The 19,940-nt window shown below is 39.4% G+C and overlaps 3 protein-coding genes across 4 annotated transcripts; 1 reads left to right on the top strand and 2 right to left on the bottom strand.

Moving 5' to 3' along the window:
- The first annotated feature begins 842 nt into the window (after positions 1–842).
- On the top strand, positions 843–11,088 carry Kif3C (Kinesin family member 3C). Its single transcript, XM_065495914.1, has 11 exons — positions 843–1,070; positions 5,099–5,175; positions 5,232–5,387; positions 5,619–5,904; positions 6,942–7,315; positions 8,025–8,396; positions 8,452–8,555; positions 8,798–9,428; positions 9,888–10,014; positions 10,073–10,207; positions 10,268–11,088. Exons 2-11 carry the CDS (start codon positions 5,104–5,106, stop codon positions 10,396–10,398), a joined length of 2,388 nt encoding a protein of 795 aa, XP_065351986.1. The 5' UTR covers positions 843–1,070; positions 5,099–5,103; the 3' UTR covers positions 10,399–11,088.
- Positions 11,089–11,164: 76 nt separating this feature from the next.
- Positions 11,165–15,078, bottom strand: LOC135947221 (uncharacterized). Of its 2 annotated transcripts, XM_065495911.1 has the most exons (5): positions 14,926–15,078; positions 13,286–13,320; positions 12,949–13,224; positions 12,129–12,165; positions 11,165–11,596 (listed from the first exon to the last, which is right to left on the bottom strand). In XM_065495911.1, the coding sequence occupies exons 1-5, from the start codon at positions 14,927–14,929 to the stop codon at positions 11,571–11,573; spliced, it is 378 nt and encodes a 125-aa protein (XP_065351983.1). In that variant the 5' UTR covers positions 14,930–15,078; the 3' UTR covers positions 11,165–11,570. The 2 variants fall into 2 exon arrangements, with proteins under 2 accessions (XP_065351983.1, XP_065351985.1); XM_065495913.1 differs by lacking the exon at positions 12,129–12,165 and having other exon boundaries at positions 14,926–15,077.
- Positions 15,079–15,968: 890 nt separating this feature from the next.
- On the bottom strand, positions 15,969–19,929 carry ohgt (ohgata). The gene is made up of 7 exons (XM_065495890.1): positions 19,791–19,929; positions 19,558–19,618; positions 19,362–19,492; positions 18,646–18,989; positions 18,447–18,594; positions 18,154–18,378; positions 15,969–16,538 (listed from the first exon to the last, which is right to left on the bottom strand). Exons 2-7 carry the CDS (start codon positions 19,610–19,612, stop codon positions 16,167–16,169), a joined length of 1,275 nt encoding a protein of 424 aa, XP_065351962.1. The 5' UTR covers positions 19,613–19,618; positions 19,791–19,929; the 3' UTR covers positions 15,969–16,166.
- Positions 19,930–19,940: the final 11 nt, after the last annotated feature.

Consider the following 19,940-nt stretch of genomic DNA (forward strand, 5'->3'; position numbering starts at 1 on the left):
CCACAAAGCAACTTGGACATAAAAAGCAGAAAAGAAAAGCAAAATAAAATGATTTAATGGAAAAACAATACACAATAATATTGCTTATTTATTTCATCATGCATTCTTACTGGTAAATAAGTCATAATATTTTTGTTATGGTTCAATTCGTTAAAAATACAATAAAAAATAGTAACATCAATAGTTTAATTAGGATTTTTGCTAAAAATCAACCTTCTTTTTTAAAAATCCGGGACCACACCTCTGTCTCCAATATCTTGCAAGTTCTCGGTAATATCATTAATATAATAACATCTTTCTGATTTTCCCGCGCTTTGAGATACTCTCGCTACGCCCTTTTTAGTTAATTTTTCGAATTTTTCTTGAGAATTTTATTCTAATGATGAGTTTCTTGAGTACAGGTCTACTATGTAGCGAAACATACATACTTTGCTAGCGACACAGACAATTAAAAATGTATACACTATGGTGGTCTTCATTGATGTTTTTCAATTATTTTTTGTGTGACTAAATTTGTAAATATGCGGGCAGGATTGAAGGAGCTTCAATTTTGTACCGTTGTTTATAAACAAATAAATATAACTTAACTTAACTTAACCACGCCCACATTTCAGAATACCCGCGAGTTACGCCCTTCTCCAGCGGTTTCTGCTAAGAAAGAAATTTGTGGACGTGTGTTTTCCCAAAAAAAAAAAAACATTTTTTTAAAAAAATTCGGCCATTGCTTCCAACGGTTGGAAAAATTTTACTGATTATTCACAGGATGTTCTCCTGAGCTCTGTGTTAAATTGATTACATTAATAAATGTTGATGGAGTTTCTTTACGCAGTGGCGACTAGTTCACCCCCGGCGCACACTCGGTGCGGCCGCCCACTCGATATTGAATGCAGCGCGAAGCAGAGCCGCGACCGCCGCTTGACCAAGGGTGGATTTATTTCAGTCATGCGGTCAGTGCGTGCAGCGTAACACTTTATTTGTCGCTCTAATTTTCCGAGAGAAAGAAATATCTAGGCTGACAGATATGTTCCCATTATTTGGATTTCATCGCCATTGAAAGGAATATTTCGCAGGTGAGAAACTTAAATTCTTAATTGGAGTGTTTTAAATGCAAGTTATACTATTTGACTCTGATAAAAATTGCATTAAATTTGAGCTTTGTTAAAATTATTTTTTTCATGATTTGAATAGTTCCAACAATTGGTGCAGATTAAATTTTTAAATCCATTTACAGAGAAAAAAACAATTTTGTATTTTTAGCTATGTAAAGCTGTCCTTTATATTAAATTTGCTTTAACAAGAGGGAAAATTTAAGGAATTTGACCATGTTCAACTGTTTATCAATGTTTTTTGCTATATTTCAATCTCTCTGATCGAGATCTTTCCAACAGTGGTTGAATTTTTAGGGAAAATCCCGAAATTTTGTAATAAATCGTGATTTTACAGTAGGTAGCCAGTGCTTGATTAATTTAGAATCCGATTTTTCCCATGAATTTTAAGAAATTTGTAAAGAGGAAAATCATATTTCAGGATGTGTCAGTTCCCATCCACTTTAAAAGTTATTTATTGATTTGTCGCGAGCATAGCGGAATGTTGTGGCGCGTCAGCGGCGGCGGCGGGGTCTTTGTTCGCTGCTCTTGTGTGTGCATTGTCAATGCTCGCCAATAATTTATCACTCCTCGAGCGCGCAGAGACCTTCACACATCACACAGCACGGCGCAAAAGTGAAAAGGTGTATTAACCTTGCCGCAACAAAGCCGAAATAACGGATATTGGTGAAATTACTTGAGACGTCGCCCTTTGAAGGAAAAAAGGGTACTTTTAGGATTGCTTTCATCGATCGCACCAATGCGCCACTGCGATTTTTTTTTAATTTTAGTCTGTTAGGCGAAATGGAAATCGGAAACTCGATTAGGGTGTTATACATGTTTCGAAAACACTCGGTTTGATGAATAATATGAAAATATCAGGAATTTGGGAAAGTCAGCATTTCGGAGCTTACAAAATTGCGATTATTTCGAGTTCTAATGAAGCTAGAACATAAAAATCTGTGCCAAAAGGTGCCTTTTTAGACGGCCAAAGCACTCAAATTCAAACTAAACATTTTGGAATTTTACAAAATTAGTTATTTTGGAGAGTATCCTTAAATTTTAAATATCTTTAAAACGATCTCTTTAATATTTTTCTAACTATGGAGTAAAATGTTGCCCCAAGTGTTTATAACATGCTTGGAAATTTTCAGGAAGGTTAAACCTTCCGTTTTTGAGATACAGACTGTCAAAGGTTGAAAAAAATGTATTTTCGAGTTCAGGTAAATTTTGAAAAAACTTAAATTGCACAATTTGTTGGTTTTTACCCTCTTCAACTGCTCTGGATCACCCCTGAGGTCAGACAAGTCCATTAGAATAGGTTATAAATTAAAACCTGGCGTCAGGGTAGCCCTCGAGCGATCGATTTCGGTAAATTCCCATTTGCGGCTACTTTAACGACGTCTGACGGGCTCTGTATATTGGTTCAAATTGCAAGATCTGCACACCGTTGGAATGGCCAAGTCAAGAAATTCCAGAATATGTCCAATTTAACCTTTTGGATGCCATCAGAGTGTTCAGGAACGCCCTGAGAAGCCAAAAGTCTCGTTGTAACTCGGTTTTTGTGCAAAAAATTACTTTTCTGAGAAACTGCAGTTACAAATTTCCTTCAACGACTACGTTTCAATTCAACACGAATGGTCGATTGCATTACATGTCGCTATAAATATTTAATTTCCTTTCCCTTTGTCCGATTACATATTCATGGGCAAGAAAGGGTCAACAAAGTTGCACTTCTTCCGCTCCTCCGCTATATTATTTTGCCTTTTCACAACAATAATATACCAAGTCACGCGCGTGCCTGCTCTTCTTATCAAATATTCAAATACATCCGATTGATTCACAATAATTTCCTTACAACATTCGTAGAAACATGTTTCAAACACAACTTTTCGCGCAGCAGAAACTAAAAAAGTTGCTTGGTCACCCTGCTACTTGCGGTCACGCGAAAGGAGCAAGGTCAAGGCCCTCTGCCGCACGGTCCGCACATTTTATTTGTAATTATAAAACTCTTGAAATTAGGCCGCTTGATTATCAGAATAGATATTAATTTTAGTGCGATAATCGATAATAAAAGCGCTTTCTAAAGAGTAACGCGTTCGGCTTCAAAATCTAAGAAAACGGATTTTTTATTTTCATGCGAGAAATTAGTTTTTTATACCTGATGAGCGCACTTGTTCTCGTTTTGGTTCAAAATTAATTGGGCCCAGTCTTAATTTCCATTCAGACAAAATTTAGCAAGGAAATTATGTTACTTTTGTATTTTTTTTTATTTTACGAGAAGTTTGTTTAAAAAAATTCAAATTAAAAGGTTTGATCGATTTTTTTTTACAATTTTGCAATTTAAAATAAAAAATTGTATTTGTAGCCATTTTCCCTCAAAAAATTGACACATTTCTTCAAATTTAACAACTAAAAATACTCTAAATTTTTAATTTGCAGCACAAAACTATTTTCATTTGAAATGCTTTTCAACTCACAGCATTCTCAATAACGAAAGACAGGAATATTTATATTATTTCACTCCAATATATAGCTTTCGTAAGTCTGTTAATCAAATTACTCGCTGTGTTCCACTGTTTTACTTGTATCATTTTTTTCTTTTTAAGATGAATTTTGTTTTTGTGAAAAGATTAAATTTATGTACAATATCCTGATATGTTAAATTAGAAAAAATATTCGATTTGATACAGCTAAAATCGACTAATAGTAATGTCAAAATTGATTTTTTTAAAAATACAGATACAAATCGATCAATGGGTCATTTTTGACGATTAAAAATTTCCACGAAGAGTTGTTCCAGATATTTTGGGTATTTTGATAGAAAAACTAAATTTATTCCGAAAGTCGATTGATTTCCATATTTTTTATAATTATTTTTTATTCCAAAAATTATTTTAGCTACTTTTTTTCTAAAAATGAAAAAACCATTTGGCGCAAAGAGCTAATTTTGTTATACATTAATTGAAACGTTTCCTCATTTTTGTGTGTCGTTTTGTTTGTTGTATCTATGGTTACACACACTGAAACTAAAAGCACGGCAGGATTTTTAATTACTGTCTCCGTGAGTGCAGTTTCCATCTTATCAGTAGCACACCCACTGAAATACATTTCAGTCGGTCGTGTCCGGGTGGTGGGTAGCAGTTAGTGCGCTGTTGGGAAAAGAATGAATAATGCGTGTCTGGGATAATATGTAGAAGTAAGTTTAAAACACTGGCGAGTGCAGCTTGCCCCACCAATTGAGTGCATGTTGAACCGTATAAAATAACATAAAATACATAATATAAATTTGTTCCTTAATGAAAATGTGTGTTTCATCCTTGCGCAAAAATCCCAGCAAAGAGCTTGACTGACCCACACAAAAATCAAACTATTATTTTCTGTTGTATGTATGTATAAGAAAATAATGTTAAATAAAATTATTGATCGATTGAATTGTCTCTTTGGTGTCAAACCACAATTTAGGGATTTTCCCTCGAAATTCACACCGCTGACGAGATGAATCGAAATCAAGCAAAAAACATTGAAGAAATTTCAAAAATGAAGAGAACATGTGATTATTTCGTGGAAGAATGTTAATTCTTCTCATTCTGTCTGAACTTGGCCTGAATTAATGCTGGCTAATCATGTGGGGTTCGGAATTCGTGTCGGAAATATTATATATGTATGGGAAAACACGCGCGGCGGGCTGCAAAGCAGGCAGGCGTTGATGACCAAGCTTACGCAGCCGCATGCAAACGTCTCTAATAAGCAACAATGTTGTGCTCGGCTGGTTGCCTGGCAACCGCACTCAGTCCAAAGGACACATACTCCCTTCATTAGCCGCCCTTCAGGCTGACCTGATGTGAAAAGGGAATGAATCGCCAAAGGTCAAATAGAAATAATTGATAAAAATGAATAAATTTCAATAAAACTCTACATTTTTTAATCTACTCACAATGATGAAGCCATTTTTCCCAAAAGTTTTAATTTTTTTTCTCTTTTTTCATCCAATTTAAAATTTATTTTTCCAGGAAAGATGGGCGAAACGGTGAAAGTGGTTGTGCGGTGCAGGCCGATGAACGCCAAAGAAGTCGACATGGGCTGCAAAGTGAGACAGAAAAACAACTGGAATATTTAAAATAAGTAATTTGATAATCGTTCCAGAACGTGGTGAATATGGATCCAGTTTGCTGCACCTGTTATCTGAGCAACCCCAACGAGCCGAGCGCGCCGCACAAAGCGTTCAGGTTCGACGGCGTCTACGATGCGACCAGCACCACGGAAAATGTCTACAACGAAGTGGCCTATCCGTTGATAGAGGTGATTTTTTACTGTCTTCAAATTTTAAATTATCAGATTACTCATACTCGGAAATTTTCGTTGCTTTTGGAATATTTTCCGATTTTTCCTTCCAAAATCGATAAATTGCTGATTTTGTTGCGGATTGACCTAATATTTTGTAGTCCAAAAATTAATTTGTTTCAAAAGAATACATCGATTAAAAAAATGAAAAAGATTTTGCTAGTAATAATTCCATTTATGGCGTGTCAGGGAGTTCCTGAAGGCTACAACTGCACGATTTTCGCGTACGGGCAGACGGGTTGCGGCAAGAGTTTCACGATGCAGGGGCCGAAGGAGCCGGCCAGCCAGCGCGGCATCATCCCCCGAGCCCTTGAGCAGCTTTTCGAGGCGGCTGCTGTCAGCGAGGCCAAATTTCTGCTGACTGCCTCCTTTTTAGAAATCCATAACGAGGAAATCAGAGACCTGCTCAATCCTGCCAATCAGAAAAATAGACTGGAACTTAGAGAACATCCGGAAAAGGGCGTCTATGTGCATGGTAAATAGACAATTTTATTTTGAATGACTATATTAATTGAAATTAAATAAATATAATATATTTTTTTAAATTAATAATATAAAATATTCATTTTTACGAGTTCTACGGTATTTATCTCATCTTCCCGTGGTGTAATTTCAAAAATAAAGTGTGTGCCCAGTCAAACTGATACCGAATTCGATGTCCTAGGTCAAGGTCAATGTCACTCCTGTGAATTTTTTTTAATTCAAATTTTTTAAGCTCTGGATTTTGGAAAAAAATGTGCTCAAAAATGTGTTTTATGACGAGTAAAATTTTTAGAAAATTACAGATTGGTGTCTACTTTTGTTTTTGAGACTCTTCCAAACTCGAAAAAACATGAAAAATCGAATTTTAGGCTTTTTTGCACCTCCAAATCTCGGGTTTTAACCATCAGAATTGCAAAAATTTGAAGCAGATTTTTTTAATTTAAGAGTGTTTTGATTAGTGAATAAGTTTGCTGAATCAACGCGATATTTCTCGTTACTTTAATTCAAGGGGTTGAAGGGGGATTAGGGTTGATCCCCCTCAAAACCTTTTGGCTATTTAGGGTAGGTTGAGACGAGTGTAACGGTGGTTGGTTTTTGTAAATCTGATGGTTAGAACCCGAGATTTGGAGGTACAAAAATGAAAAAAAATCGATAAATTTTAATTGAAAACCAAAATTTACAGTAGTGACCTTTGATTATGACCTAGGCATCAAATTTTGTGTGAGTTCGATCGGACTTGGTGAGAGGAATCCAAAGCACACCATAATTTTAAAATTGCACCGCGGGAAGATAAGATATGACGCAAAAATTACAGATTTTTGGTGTGTATGTGAGTTTGTTTGCGAAGTTTGTCCTCTGTCCCGTTACATTTCGCCAGGCAAAAGTCTTTTAAATTTGTAGAAATTGAATGCAAATTAATATTAGAGTCAGAATTATCTTAAAATTTAGAAAAAAATTAATTATCATCTTTATTTTTATTACTTTGATTTTTTAAACCGTAAATCAACCAGTTTTATAATTTTCATTTAGACCTTTCGAGTCACCCTGTGCACAGCAAAAACCAATGCGTGGATTTGATGGAGCGGGGGTGGGCGCTGCGGGCGGTAGGGGCCACCCTGATGAACGCGGACTCGTCGCGCAGCCACTGCATCTTCTGCGTCAACGTGGAGCGCATGGACGTGCTGAGCGACGGCAGCAGCGGCGTGCGTCGCGGAAAGTTGAACCTGGTGGACCTGGCCGGCAGCGAGCGGCAGGCCAAAACCGGCGCCACCGGCGACAGACTGAAGGAAGCCACCAAGATCAACCTGTCCCTGAGCGCGCTCGGCAACGTCATCTCGGCCCTGGTCGACGGACGCACCAGACACGTGCCCTACAGAGATTCAAAACTCACCCGCCTGCTGCAGGCAAGATTTTTCAAAATTTAAAATGCATTTTTAACTGTCTCGTCTCGGGATTTCTACCGCGTTTTTTAACTTTCGTTGGCATAAAATTAAATTAAGAACATAATTAATGAGCATTTTATGTCTTTAAAAATCATTGCGGTGGGAAATTTAACATTTTTTGGCTCTCATTTCTCTTATTTGCACTTCCGGAAGACGAGATAATCGTATTTAAAGCGATTGGTGTTTTTAAAAACCGCAACTTTTTACTTTTTTTAATTTTTAATTTTTGAATAAAAAGCTTTAAAGAAACCGGAGATCTTTTTCCTCCCTAGATGTTTCGTCTAATGCATCTACCCTTTTTAAAAATGTTTTAAATTATTCTGTATTGCTAAACAGGATTGTGAAATTTCAAATTCCCGATGAAAAAGAACAAAAAACGCAACGATTTTAAAAACGAAGCCAAAAACCACCTTGAAATTTTCACATTAATTTCACACGCACCCCAAGACCATTTTTTGGGGCGTTTCGGATTTTTAAAAAATTCAAAATTGCAAAAAAACACCCGGGAATTTTTGAAAATGAGTTTTGGTGACCTTGACCTTGACCGATGACCTCAAATTTGGTGCTAATTTGATCGGGCTTGACGAGAGGACTAAACTAACCAAAAATAAAACAGTTATTTTCCTTTTGATAAAAATTAAATTAAGAAAAAACCTAAATTTGTCTGCAGGACTCGCTGGGCGGCAACACGAAAACCTTGATGGTGGCTTGTCTGTCGCCGGCCGACTACAACTACGACGAGACCCTGAGCACGCTGCGCTACGCGCACAGGGCAAAGAGCATCGAGAACAAGCCGAGAATCAACGAAGATCCGAAAGACGCCGTCATCCGGCAGTACCAGACGGAAATCGAGCAGCTGAAAATGCTTCTCAGCGGCAGTGTGTCGTCGTCGGTGTTGCCGCTGAACAACAACGTCGGCAGCCACGCCGAGGTTGAGGACCTGCGCGCCAGATTCGAAGAGGAACAGCGCAACAAGGCGCGCCTCCAGCAGGACCTGGAGGAGCTCAAGTCTTCCTACGCACAGCTCACTCAGCTAAATAAGGTATAGCTGCGTGGAATGACATTTTATTTTAGCAATTTTTTAATGGAAATTCCAGGTTGGCCGGTCGCAAGAGACCGAAGGAGAGGAAGACGTGAAAATGGCCTCTCCAGAGTTAGTGGAGCAGTCGTCGAGCACGCTACAGCAGTCAGTTCTTCAGAGGCAAGTTTCAAAAATTAATTTCCCCGTACTTTTTGTCATGTTTAGTCAGTTAAAATTGGCAGCACACTCTACAAATAATTAGAGCCCTTATATTAAGAGTTGCGTGGATTAGCGGATGATGCGCATTCGGCCTGCGCAGATTCACGTCCCTATCTTTTCCGATGTTAAATGAGTTTCCGTTCCGTTGCGACTCTGAGTATGAACATAAGAATATTTGTTAAAACAATTGAAATTAAATACAGATTGCGAGACCTGCAGTCGAACATGGTGGGTGGGGAGCTGGCGCACGACACGGCGCTGAAAGAAAAACGGCAGCGCCAACGGAAGGCGTCAGAGCGTCGGCTGAAAGCGTTGGCCACGGCGCTCAGCAAAAAAGACGACGAAGAAGCGGCCGTCCTGCAGGTCTACGACGACATCGAGCAGGAGTTGGCGGCCAAGAGCGACGCCCTGCGCAAGGCAAGGGCCAAAATTCGCTCTTTCGAACGCGAAATCAAAGACCTGCAGCGCGAATTCGAGATCGAACGCACCGACTATTTGGAAACGATCCGTCGGCAGGACCGAAATCTGCAGCTCCTGCAGCAAATCACGGCAAAAATGGCGCCGCTGGTCAAACCCGAGTGCAACTACAGCGACGTCGAACGCGTCAAAGGAGAGGCCGTGTGGGTGGAGGACCTGCAGAAGTGGCGCCTGCCCGAAACCTCGATCGGCCGCACGCGCCTCCCGCCCGCCGGCTCCACCACGCCGCCCAAGCAGGTTGTCCAACCGATGCTCGTGCTCAATCCGTCCAACACCGCTCCTGCTAAGCTTGGCGCTTCCACCAGCACCCCATCCTCCCCTGAGCCACCTGTCAATGCCGGCGATACCTTGAAACAGGTAAAAATTCACTTTTTGAGGCAATTGGATTTTATTTTTTTTTACAAGTAATGCGTGATATGAATTTTCTGGACAATCTTTGACACGCCTATTTCTTTTATTGTTCACGCTGTTTAATTTAGAAACTAAAATTAACAGTATTGACCTTTGACCTTGACTGAGGACATCAATTTTGGTGTCAGATCGATCGGGCTCTACGAGAGGAATCCGAATCACACGTTATTTTCAAAATTGCGCCATGCGGAGATGAGATACTGAGCTCTCAAAATTCCCCAAAAACCCGTAAAAAACTTTTACTAGTAAAAACTGGTATTTCCGGCGTAAATTTCATTGATTTTCTTTAACCTCGCGTCTAAATAAAATGTTTTGCAATGAGCCCCTGCATTTCGTTGTGTATGCAACCTGCACGACTAGGACGTCAAGCCAGTTGCATAACTATCTTAAATTTTATTTCATCAGAAACTGGAGAAAGGTGCTCAAGAAAACTTGGCGGCCAACTACTTCAAGCCGAAGCGAGCGACAGAGCTGCTGATTAAGGCCCAAGAAGAAAACACTGGAAGGCAGTGGATTGCGCAGCAATGGAGAGGTCAATTGCCTTCATATTTGTTGATTCGTCGTTAACCGCGAGCTGGTTTCATTCACAGAGGCGAGAAGAGGCGGACAGTTGCTGGCGACTAGTCTGACGAGTCTCAGCTCCAGCGCCGGACCCACGCTGGAAATGGCTGCTCTTTCCGGAAATAACAACTCTCCAATGCTCAACCGAAGCAACGTTGCCTGGGGTAAGAGATAACAAACTGCTACTAAAGTCATTTATTTTTTATGTTTGATGCAAATTGCAGCACATGACAGTACGCCTGACCTCTTTATCTCCCGGAAGCCGGCCCGCTTGGAAGCACTGCCCCTTCTCGCCGAGAAAATTGGCAACAGGAAGAGAGTCAAAGCGGAGCTAAACACGTTGGATCTCATATGACTAGAGGCCGGCGTTTAAACGATGTATTTGACTACTTGCGCACCTGTTAATCCGAAAATTGTGATTATTTTCCTACCTTTCCATTTAAATACCCACTGAAACCACATTTTTTCCGTGTGTCCTGAGTCCTGAGAATCGAAATAATTTTCCCGATCAAAAATTTATGGTGAGGTGCGAGCAGCGGCGCAAATAATGTACCATTTGGTCGCTACTGCGCATGCGTCATTCCCTCTCAGCTGCCAAGCACGAATCATCGCAGTGGCAGCTGTGACGTCAGAGTCGTGGCGCCTGCGCGGTAGCGACCAAAAGGTTCACAGCGCCAAAGCAACGTGCGTTTTGCTTTGCCTCTATACCTTCATTCCAGGTCAATGGTCACAACCTGGCTTCAGGTCGGAAGTTGAGAACGCGAGATCTCGGCCTCTGCTGGTCAGAAATGCAAAAACTGCATACCGATGAACTCGTCTTGATGCTCCCTGAAGAGCCAAATAGGTTTCAACCTCCCCATTTCATCCCTCCTCCATCCCCTCGTATTTATGACATTAATTAATTTTTTTTCAGCCTGATGGCAATTTAATTTAAGAAAAAATCAATATGTTTTCGGATTAATAGGTGCTCCCCCTTGTAAGCTACTTCTGTGATACTAAAATTGCGTGGAATCAATCGCCCTTTTTACTGGAAATCAATTTATACAAGATACTGTTACATTGTGTGAAAATATTTTCTTGTTGGGTGTTAATTAATATCAATAATAAAATACCATGTTGAATTGAGTTAACACAAGCAATAAAATTTATTTCGTCATTATATTAGCTTCTAGCAGATCACAAAAATCTTTTAAATAAATTAGTATATTTGCTTTTTTGCTACAGGTTTGTCGTCTGTCAGCAATGAATTTGTATAAGGCGGACAAAGGTAATAATTTACGCAAAAAGCAGCAATTATTTACAGTTTGTCCTAAATATAAAAGCCCTATACACGAGGTCCAACGAAGTTCCTTTTTTTATTCGTCTCGTTGGGACTCTGCGACATTAAGGAAATAATAGAGGAGCGTGTGTGTCATGCAGAAAACGCGCTTTTTGGCCAGCAACGCGGTCGGGAGAGGCAAGAGCAGAAGTAGAGAGGCAAGGAGAAAGTTTTTGTGGGGCAAAATTCACTTTTTTCTGATGTCGTTCTCACTGCCTGGAGGATTGAGGCGCATCTGCAAAAGGGGACAGAAAAAACGTAACGCAACATGCAAAATTACAGCAAAACGTTGAAAAAGCAAGAAATGTACAGTCGTTCAAGGCGTCATAAAATGTTAAAAGAGCATGCAAAAAATGTAAAATTAGTGACAAAAGTGTATTTGGATGGATTCGTCGTCCTTTTAGTCAAGCTGTAAATTTTTTTAGTCGTACGTAAGCTGAAATTTACAGTTTTTAAGTCTTAAAAAAGTCAGTCTTTCTCTGAAATATGTCGAAATAAGGTATAACGTCAGTTATTCTTGGAATTTTTGTGTTTGTTTTGGTTATGAACACAGAGACAGAAAGATAGAAGTTGTCCCAAGAGGTTTCCCTACCTTTTCTGAATTATTTTAGCGTTAACTTCAATTATTATTATTTCCCTAAATTATTCTTAGTTCAAAGAGCGCACTGCGCTTCTATTTTATCTACTGCTCATCGTTAAAGTTTGGTCATTTTCCAAGTTAAAAGCATATAATTTCAGTTATTATTTATCCGCCTCCTCTGAATCACCATAATCCGGCTCTTCTGCACTCTTGTCCAGTCGTTTCTGTTGACATTTTAAATTTGTTTTAATAAATTAGCCCTCACCTTTATGTTTTATGTATTTTTAACTGCTGCTGAAATTGGTAAAACCTGCGATAATTAGGGATGTGCAAAATTATTTTATACGGTCGGTGCATAAAAACAATAAGTAGTCAATATAATCAAGATTCTAGTTGAAATCCCAAGAAAAACGTTAAATTTTTCTATTTTCCCGCGCAAAGAGACACGTGCCACGCCTTCTTTGTTTGATTTACCACGGAACCACACCCCCATTTGAAAATTCCCGCGGGATTCCTGGGAAATGAAGTAAAACTTAACGATTTCCCGGGATTTTCTACATGTGTCACGCCTTCTTTTGCTTGGAACATACGCCGTGATGTCAAAATTCCCACGCTTTACGACACTATTGCCACGTCTATTGCCACTGTCCTCTTTTAAAATTCCCACGAACCCTCTTTTAAATATATATTTTTATATACGCCCTTACAGTGGTCGCTTTTTTACTTAAAATCCACAAAACGTGTTGTTCATAAAAAATTTAAGTTTTTAAATAAATTATTTCATATATTTTCAATGGTTAACTCGGGAAAATCGATAATTTAATCGATTTAAGTATAAGTGGCGAAGCAAATAAGATAGAAGTTGATTATTCTTTGCACATCCCTACCGCCGATATAATTTTAAAAGGGTCATTTTGTTATCAAAATGAATAAAAGCAATTATCTTATTATTGGCACACGCATTTTTCCGTTGACTAATTTTTAAATAGTAGTGATAATTGGCTCACCATGATCCTCTTCTTTTCCTTGCACGCGAATTCGGTCTCGTCGACGTCGTTGTAGCAGTCGCTCTTGTAGTCGGCCGGCTTGCTTCCGCCGCCAAACTCGCACAGCTTGTCCAGCGGTCGGGCGGACACGATCATTTTATCGATTCCGGTCGGCTTCTGCTGAGGACAGTAGAACACGCCCGGCGTAGCTTTGTCGAAGACAATGCTTTTGCGCATCATGTCTTTGCCGCTCACTTTTTTCGTCGACTTGTTGGCCTCGACGCTGCTGAACGCGACCTAAAAAAATAGTTTACCTAGCTTGCTTGAGTTCCATTTGTAGCCCGTCGAAATCTCTTACCAAGGTGATTACTAGTAGAGACAGTGCAAGGCGAGCTGGAAAAATGATTGTTATTTAATTAATTAAATTATTAATTAATTCAAATTTAATTGAAAACTTGAATCGTATAGACCAGAAATACATTTTAGACTTCATGAAAACTCTAATACAGCATTTACTGCTATTCTGTGATTTTCCCTGAATGTTTTATTTTCTGTTAGAAAATTTTTTGAAAATCATGAACTTTTCCAAATTTGCATAAATAGCGCATCATTCGATTCGTCTCGCTGAGCAGATACAAAAGTTGTAAAATTTATTTGAAATCTGACAACTTTAATTTATTTTCCTCCCCAATTTCCCGAAAAATCATGATAATTTGGCTCGTATTATAGAAAAAATTGCTAAAAAGAAGCTTGATCGAAAAATTACAATTTAAGAAAAATCAGGAACTGTTTAAGTATATTAAATGACACGTCATTCGATTCATCTCGCTAAGTAGATTCCAAAAATGTAAAATGTATTGAAATCCGAACACTATAAGTTATTTCCTCTCCCCAATTTTCCGGAAAAGCAGTATTAAAATTTACTCGTAATTTCTCGAAAAATGGCCAAAATAAATCTTGATTTTAGGATATTCACCACGTTAGTAAAAAAATATAACTCTTCCTGAAAGTCATTACATTTCTGCACGGGATTTTCACAAAGCAATTTTCCGTTGGAAAAATCCTGAACTTTTGCAAAAGTATGAAAGTTGCACATCATTCCATTCGTCTCGCTGAGCAGATTCCAAATATTTAAAGATTTTTGCAATCCAACAACCTTAAAAAAATTAATTTAAAATGAGCGTCACTATAGGACTTTATTTTACTCTTAAATATGTTAGTTAACAGCAGAGCAGAAGTAATTGCGTTTTATTGTGTGGGAAAGCTATTTATGCTCATTTAAGCAAACAACACGCTAAAACTCGTTCATTCGTAGTGTGCGACTCAACAGGTGGTTGACCTGCTGTCCGTCTGTGAAGGAATTAAAGAGAGTTCGCTTTTAACCAAATGAGAAAGTTTTGCATTTACCGAATTTACAGTCAAATTATTTTAAATTGGCACAGAAACGGCTTAAAGTTCCTAAATAATTTACGCTCGGGTACGGTACAATGACTGAGCAAAAATGTAAGATTAATGTGCGTGGGCGGTTGTTCGCCTGTGCTTTTGCGGAAGTGTGCCTTTCACGCAAGGTTTCACGCTTCTTTTTGCATTTATTTATCCGTAAAAAGAGAAATGAGGACGCGTAAACCCAAATAAAAAAGATCACGATAGCATGTCCTAAATGGGAATATTAGTTGCAGCCGTTAATCTCGAATTCCATTTTTAAAAAAATAAATAAAGTGAGAGGGGAATGTGCTGCACTGTTTCTCCGCGTTTCTTGCAAACATTATCAGAGCATACCAAAAATAAATAATTCGCTTAATAATTATTGTTGTTTATGAACTTTTAGTAAATTATGTGGCAATTAAAATTCAAAATCCTCTTTAATATGCAGCGCAGGGAATGTGAAAGGCTCGCGCCTTTTTCATCTTTTCGATCTTTATCGTCCTATATGCACTCTTACTTATTAAATTTACAAGGGAAATAATAATTTAATCCGAAATTCAGAGTAAAACTCACCCATGGTTGTAGGTTGAAGAGCAGAGATCACAGTCGAATTTCCAAAATCCGCGTCAGATTAGAGTGGCAGCAATCGAGAGACTTCTTCTTACAACATGGAGGCCCCGTCAAGGTGTGTTTCTTGTCTTATTATGGACCTGGCTGCGTGAGTAAGCGCTCAGGCTCAGGTGGGAGGAGAAGGAAAGGTAGCTCCATCTCGAGGGGAAAGTATTCGCGACAAGACGGAGATCTTGCAACGCATTAAACCGCTGCAATGCACACGCTAAGAATAAAGCCGCTCTTCCCACACTTGGTTTCAAGAGCGTTCGGGATTTTCTCTTCAAGATAATACTGTTGCTAATCCAGATTTTTCAAAGCGAAATAATGGTTTTTGCTCAATTTGTTTAAGCTTTAATTTTATTTAAGTACCTTAAAAAGAAAATTCAGAAATAATTATAAAAATGTATTAAACAGAAGTTATAGCTCCTTTAGAGTTATTTCCGGTTTTTTTCTTTATTATTTAAAAGGTCTCAGGCTTTGATGAATTTTCGTGGACTTGACGTTATTTCTCAAAATATGGGACAGAATTCAAAAAATGTTCTGCTTAAATTTGGTCAAATCATTTTTTAAAAGGTTAATTTTTTAGATAATTTTAACTATAGTTAGAGTAAAGATAAGGTGTTATATGAGGTGTCTAATAAAAAAATCTACATTTTTAAATGAGGTTATAGAAATCAACCCCTGCCCCTAGGGGTGAGTTTTAGTTAATAATTAATTTTAACATATATTGGCTTTCATTGGTGTCGTTCCCAATATTTTTCGCCCCAAAAACTCAAATCTGAAGTCGATTTTACGTTTTTATCAGCTCTACATAACTAATCTGAAGCTGTTGGAGCATTTCAGGCTGCAAAAAATCATGCCAGCTGCAAAATTCAACATTCAAAACTTGAAAGCCGATTAAAACACTGTAAGAAAATGTTTGGATAAATCGGTGCACATTTCTTGTGAAAACCCTAGGCAGTTTGAGTTATATTTTTGCCTTGTAGTTTTTATTGTGATCTACAAATTTACACACACACACACACACACAGAGCTACATATTCACATTTTAAAATGGATTTATATTTTAAATTTAATCAAATAAAAAGGTGTATACAGCGCAGAACATTTGGGTTTATACAAAACCACCTTTCGAAATGACCATCTCTTTTTAATTGATGCCAAATCAGTCTTTTGCAGAATTTCCTACCAAAATTCGGTGTTTAAATAATGGGTCGCAGCTCGGATCCGGATTCTATGTCAACGTCGTGGCCCGGCATGGTGATCAGCGCCTTGCGGGTGAGGCCCCAGAAGCACGGGGGCAAACAGTCGCCGGCGCTGTCGAAGCGCCAGCCGATGTGCGCCAGGCACGAGTGGCAATACACGCAAACCCACTTGTAGCCTGGGAACCAGGAGAATCGATCTGTGGGAAGGTCGCGGGTCAACAGGTTCGCTGCCGAATGCACGGTCAGGGTGTCGTGCATGTAGCCGTCAGGGTTGACGTAGGCGCCTTGCGGGCCGTCGGTGTTCATCGAGAAAACCGAACTCGTGTTTGACACTTCCATGCCGCACGTGCAACAGCATATTCTCGAGCACTGCGACAAAATTAATAGACAATTCAACTAGCTGGATAATCTTCGCATAAAATTATCTCTTTTGTGTAATTTTTAAGCTTTTTTCGACTACCTGTTGTTTGATTTTTTAATATGCGTTATAATCCGCTTTAAAATTGAGACTGTCTCAAAATCTAGTGAAACTAAAGCTAAATTTTGGGGTCAAAGGTAAAAAACGGTTTTTTAGTTAAGGTTAAATTTTGAGAAAATCAAATTTGCACGAATAGTTCATTTTTACCCTCAGAACATGCTAACGATCACCCCTGAGGTCAGACAAGTCCATTAAAATAAGTAAAAAATCAAACCCTGGCGTCAGGGTCGCCCTCGAGCGGCCTGACGCTCTTTGCCAGTTCCATCATCAAAATCTGCACACCTTTAGAACGTCCAAGTCGAGAGCTCTCAGAATATGTGCAACTCGACCTATTTTAGAATACGTCAGGACACTCTCAGGGTACTCGGGCCGTTTTCTGAGAACCCTGGTGGCTCAAAAGGGGTCGAGTGGTAAATATTCTTAAAGCTCTCGACTTGGCCATTCCAGCGGTGTCCAGATATTGCAAATCGAGCCAATACGGATTCCGTCAGGCGTCGTTTAAGTGTCTACCGGTCGCTCGAGGGCTACCCTGACGCCAGGGTTCGATTTTGTACATAATTTTTCCTTAGGTGAATATATCCGAAGATCAGGTATGGCTATCGCTATCAGAACAAGTAAAAAATGTAACCCTGGCGTCAGGGTAGCCACTTTATCGACACCTGACGGGCTCTTTATAAGTTCTATCAGCATGACCTGCATACCATTTGAATGGCCAAGTTAAGAGCTTTCAGAAAAAGTGAAACTCGACCCTATAAGAAGACATCAGGGTACCCTCAGGGTACCTAGGGCGTATTATGAGCACCCTCAAAAGGGGCGATTGCACATATTCTAAGAGCTCTCATCTAAGCCATTTCAATGATGGTTAGATCAGGCGTCGTTAAAGTGGTTACCGATCGCTTGAGGTCTACCCTGACGCCAAGGTTCAATTTTTTAACCTAATTTTTTGCTTTGGTGAATTTTAGGTTGTGGTGCCTTCTTGCCACTACTGTCCTAAAAGCTAATTTCCATTAAACCAGTATCGCCAGGTGGCAGGGCAAAGGTGAAACGCACCCTTACTGCACCTTCACCCCTCACTGCACAATCGTAATTGTACCGAAGCAGTCACAGCAACATGTTCTCTCTACGACTAGGATGAGATTTGGTGCAAGAATATTCTAGAAACTTTGATTTCATTCTAATAAGACCCACACTACTCAGGGGTTAATAATATATATCTAATTGTATAATAATTTTAAATGTCCAAAATCGATATTTTCATGTTCAAATTAGTTATTGTCAATTTGATTTTAATTATTCATGTAATTTCCCAGTCTAAACTTTATTTCAACCACGAGATTTAATAAATAAGACGAGTCTCAATACCTAAAAGGCCCCTCGACTCCACAAAGTAAATCAAAACTGCCCCAAGGTCAGACATGACCATCAAGAAATGTAACCCTGGCGTTAGGGTAGCCGTCTCGATCGATCTATTTCATTCAATGCCCATGACGGGTAAAAAAAACTTACTTTAGCCATGAAATGGAGCTCCCATCGCAGTCTTTGCACTGGACAGTCGAGATTAAGGAGGAAAGTGCGTTGCTGGTCAACCAGGGGCAAGTTCTGGGCCACCCAATAGGAAAGGGTTAGTGGATCCAAAGGGGCTTTCGTCTGCTCCTCCCGGCCGTGACACAGTTCCATTAATTGGGCGTGTATGCTCTCAACTAGTTTATCTGCACTGTACTGCTCATAAACCTGGAATTTAAATTGTAAATTTAGTTATTTTACACAGAAAAAAAATATTTTCATGAGTTCAAGCTCACAAAAGTTGGCCAGGGTGTCCTGATGGAAGCGTTGAGTTTCCTTCTTGAAGAACATTTGGTTCTGTCCCTCGAGTTGGACACCATGGACGCGTAGAATGGGACAATCAGCTTATCAGACAGGATCATCACAGTCGCGTTCAGTACATGCCTGCGAAGAAAAACATAAACTTCGAGTCAATTTCAATGTCGATTTGATTACTCATTAATCTTGGTGGCTTCGATGATTTTAAATCGCTGCCTGCACATGCCGGTGAGCTTGCAGCGTCCTTGGACGACGGGCGAGCAGTTCATCACCTGAAAGGTCACCCCGATGCAACCTTTGACGCTCTCGTTGTAGTGGTCGAGGTCTGCCACCAGGCCAAATGTCTTGTCGCCCTCCATCACGGACATCACCATCGCGATCAGCGACTGATGGATCAGGTTGAACGGCATTTTCTGTCCGGGAAAAGAGACTGTCTGGTGCTTCATCACCGGGATCTTCTGCACCGAGTTCTCCTCGTAAAAGGTGAAGCCGGACACGGCGTCCAGGTTGTTGCCCAAATACTGAATTTCAGGTGCCATAATCAGTAGAATTTCTGGTTTTCCCGCGCTTCGCGACACAAGTCCCGCATTCTGTACCCAATTTTAGGCAGTATGTCTCCAATGTCTCGAAATATTTATCAGTTAGACAGTGATTTATCACATAATTTACATTCCTCTCTTAACTATCCATGCAACGGTGTGCGAATTTTGAGGAAAAATCCGTAAATATTGAAATAAATCGTGATATTACAGTTGGGAGACAGTGCAAACAGAAAACCCAATTTTCTTTCAGAAATTTAAACGACAGTTCTCAATTTTCAGATATTAAACAAGGATAAAAAAAGATTTCAGAATTTTTCGATCCATATTACCCCCTTAAAACAATTCGTTTACCTCATGTCGGCCGGCTACGTTGATGTCGAACGCCTTGGCGTCGCTGGAGACTTGCACGTTTCCCACAATCTCGTCCATGTCTGCAAACGCGTTTTGACCGTCGCTGGAATCATTGCTGTGAGAACTGACAACTGCAAAAATCAATAATACATAAAGCAAACTTTGGTATGTACCGACAAAAATATTGGTACTGTACCATCATCATCATCAATTAGCTGAGAGTCATCACTTTCATCACTATCCGGATCCATCGCTACCTAAAAATGTACGTGAAGAAGTAAAACCACAGAAACAGAAAGCGTGCAAAGCCAAGGTAGATAGCTTTATTTGCTGCAATTTCCAAAATAGATGATGAACTGCACCATTAGGGATAAATTGGCGCTTTAAAATAACATAAACACAATTATGAAGTAAAGCGGTCCTGTCTACCTATCGATTGAGTTGAAGACAAACTGCAGAACGGCAACAACGTGAAATTCTCCCTTATGGCGCATTTACCAGGTAATCACGGTTATCAGAGAGGTCCAAGTTTTTGTTATTGTTACTGTTTCGCTCGCCAGCCGATGATGGAGCGCTCGT

The sequence above is a fragment of the Cloeon dipterum genome, chromosome X (assembly GCF_949628265.1).
Source record: "Cloeon dipterum chromosome X, ieCloDipt1.1, whole genome shotgun sequence".
Taxonomy (NCBI): Eukaryota; Metazoa; Arthropoda; class Insecta; order Ephemeroptera; family Baetidae; genus Cloeon; species Cloeon dipterum.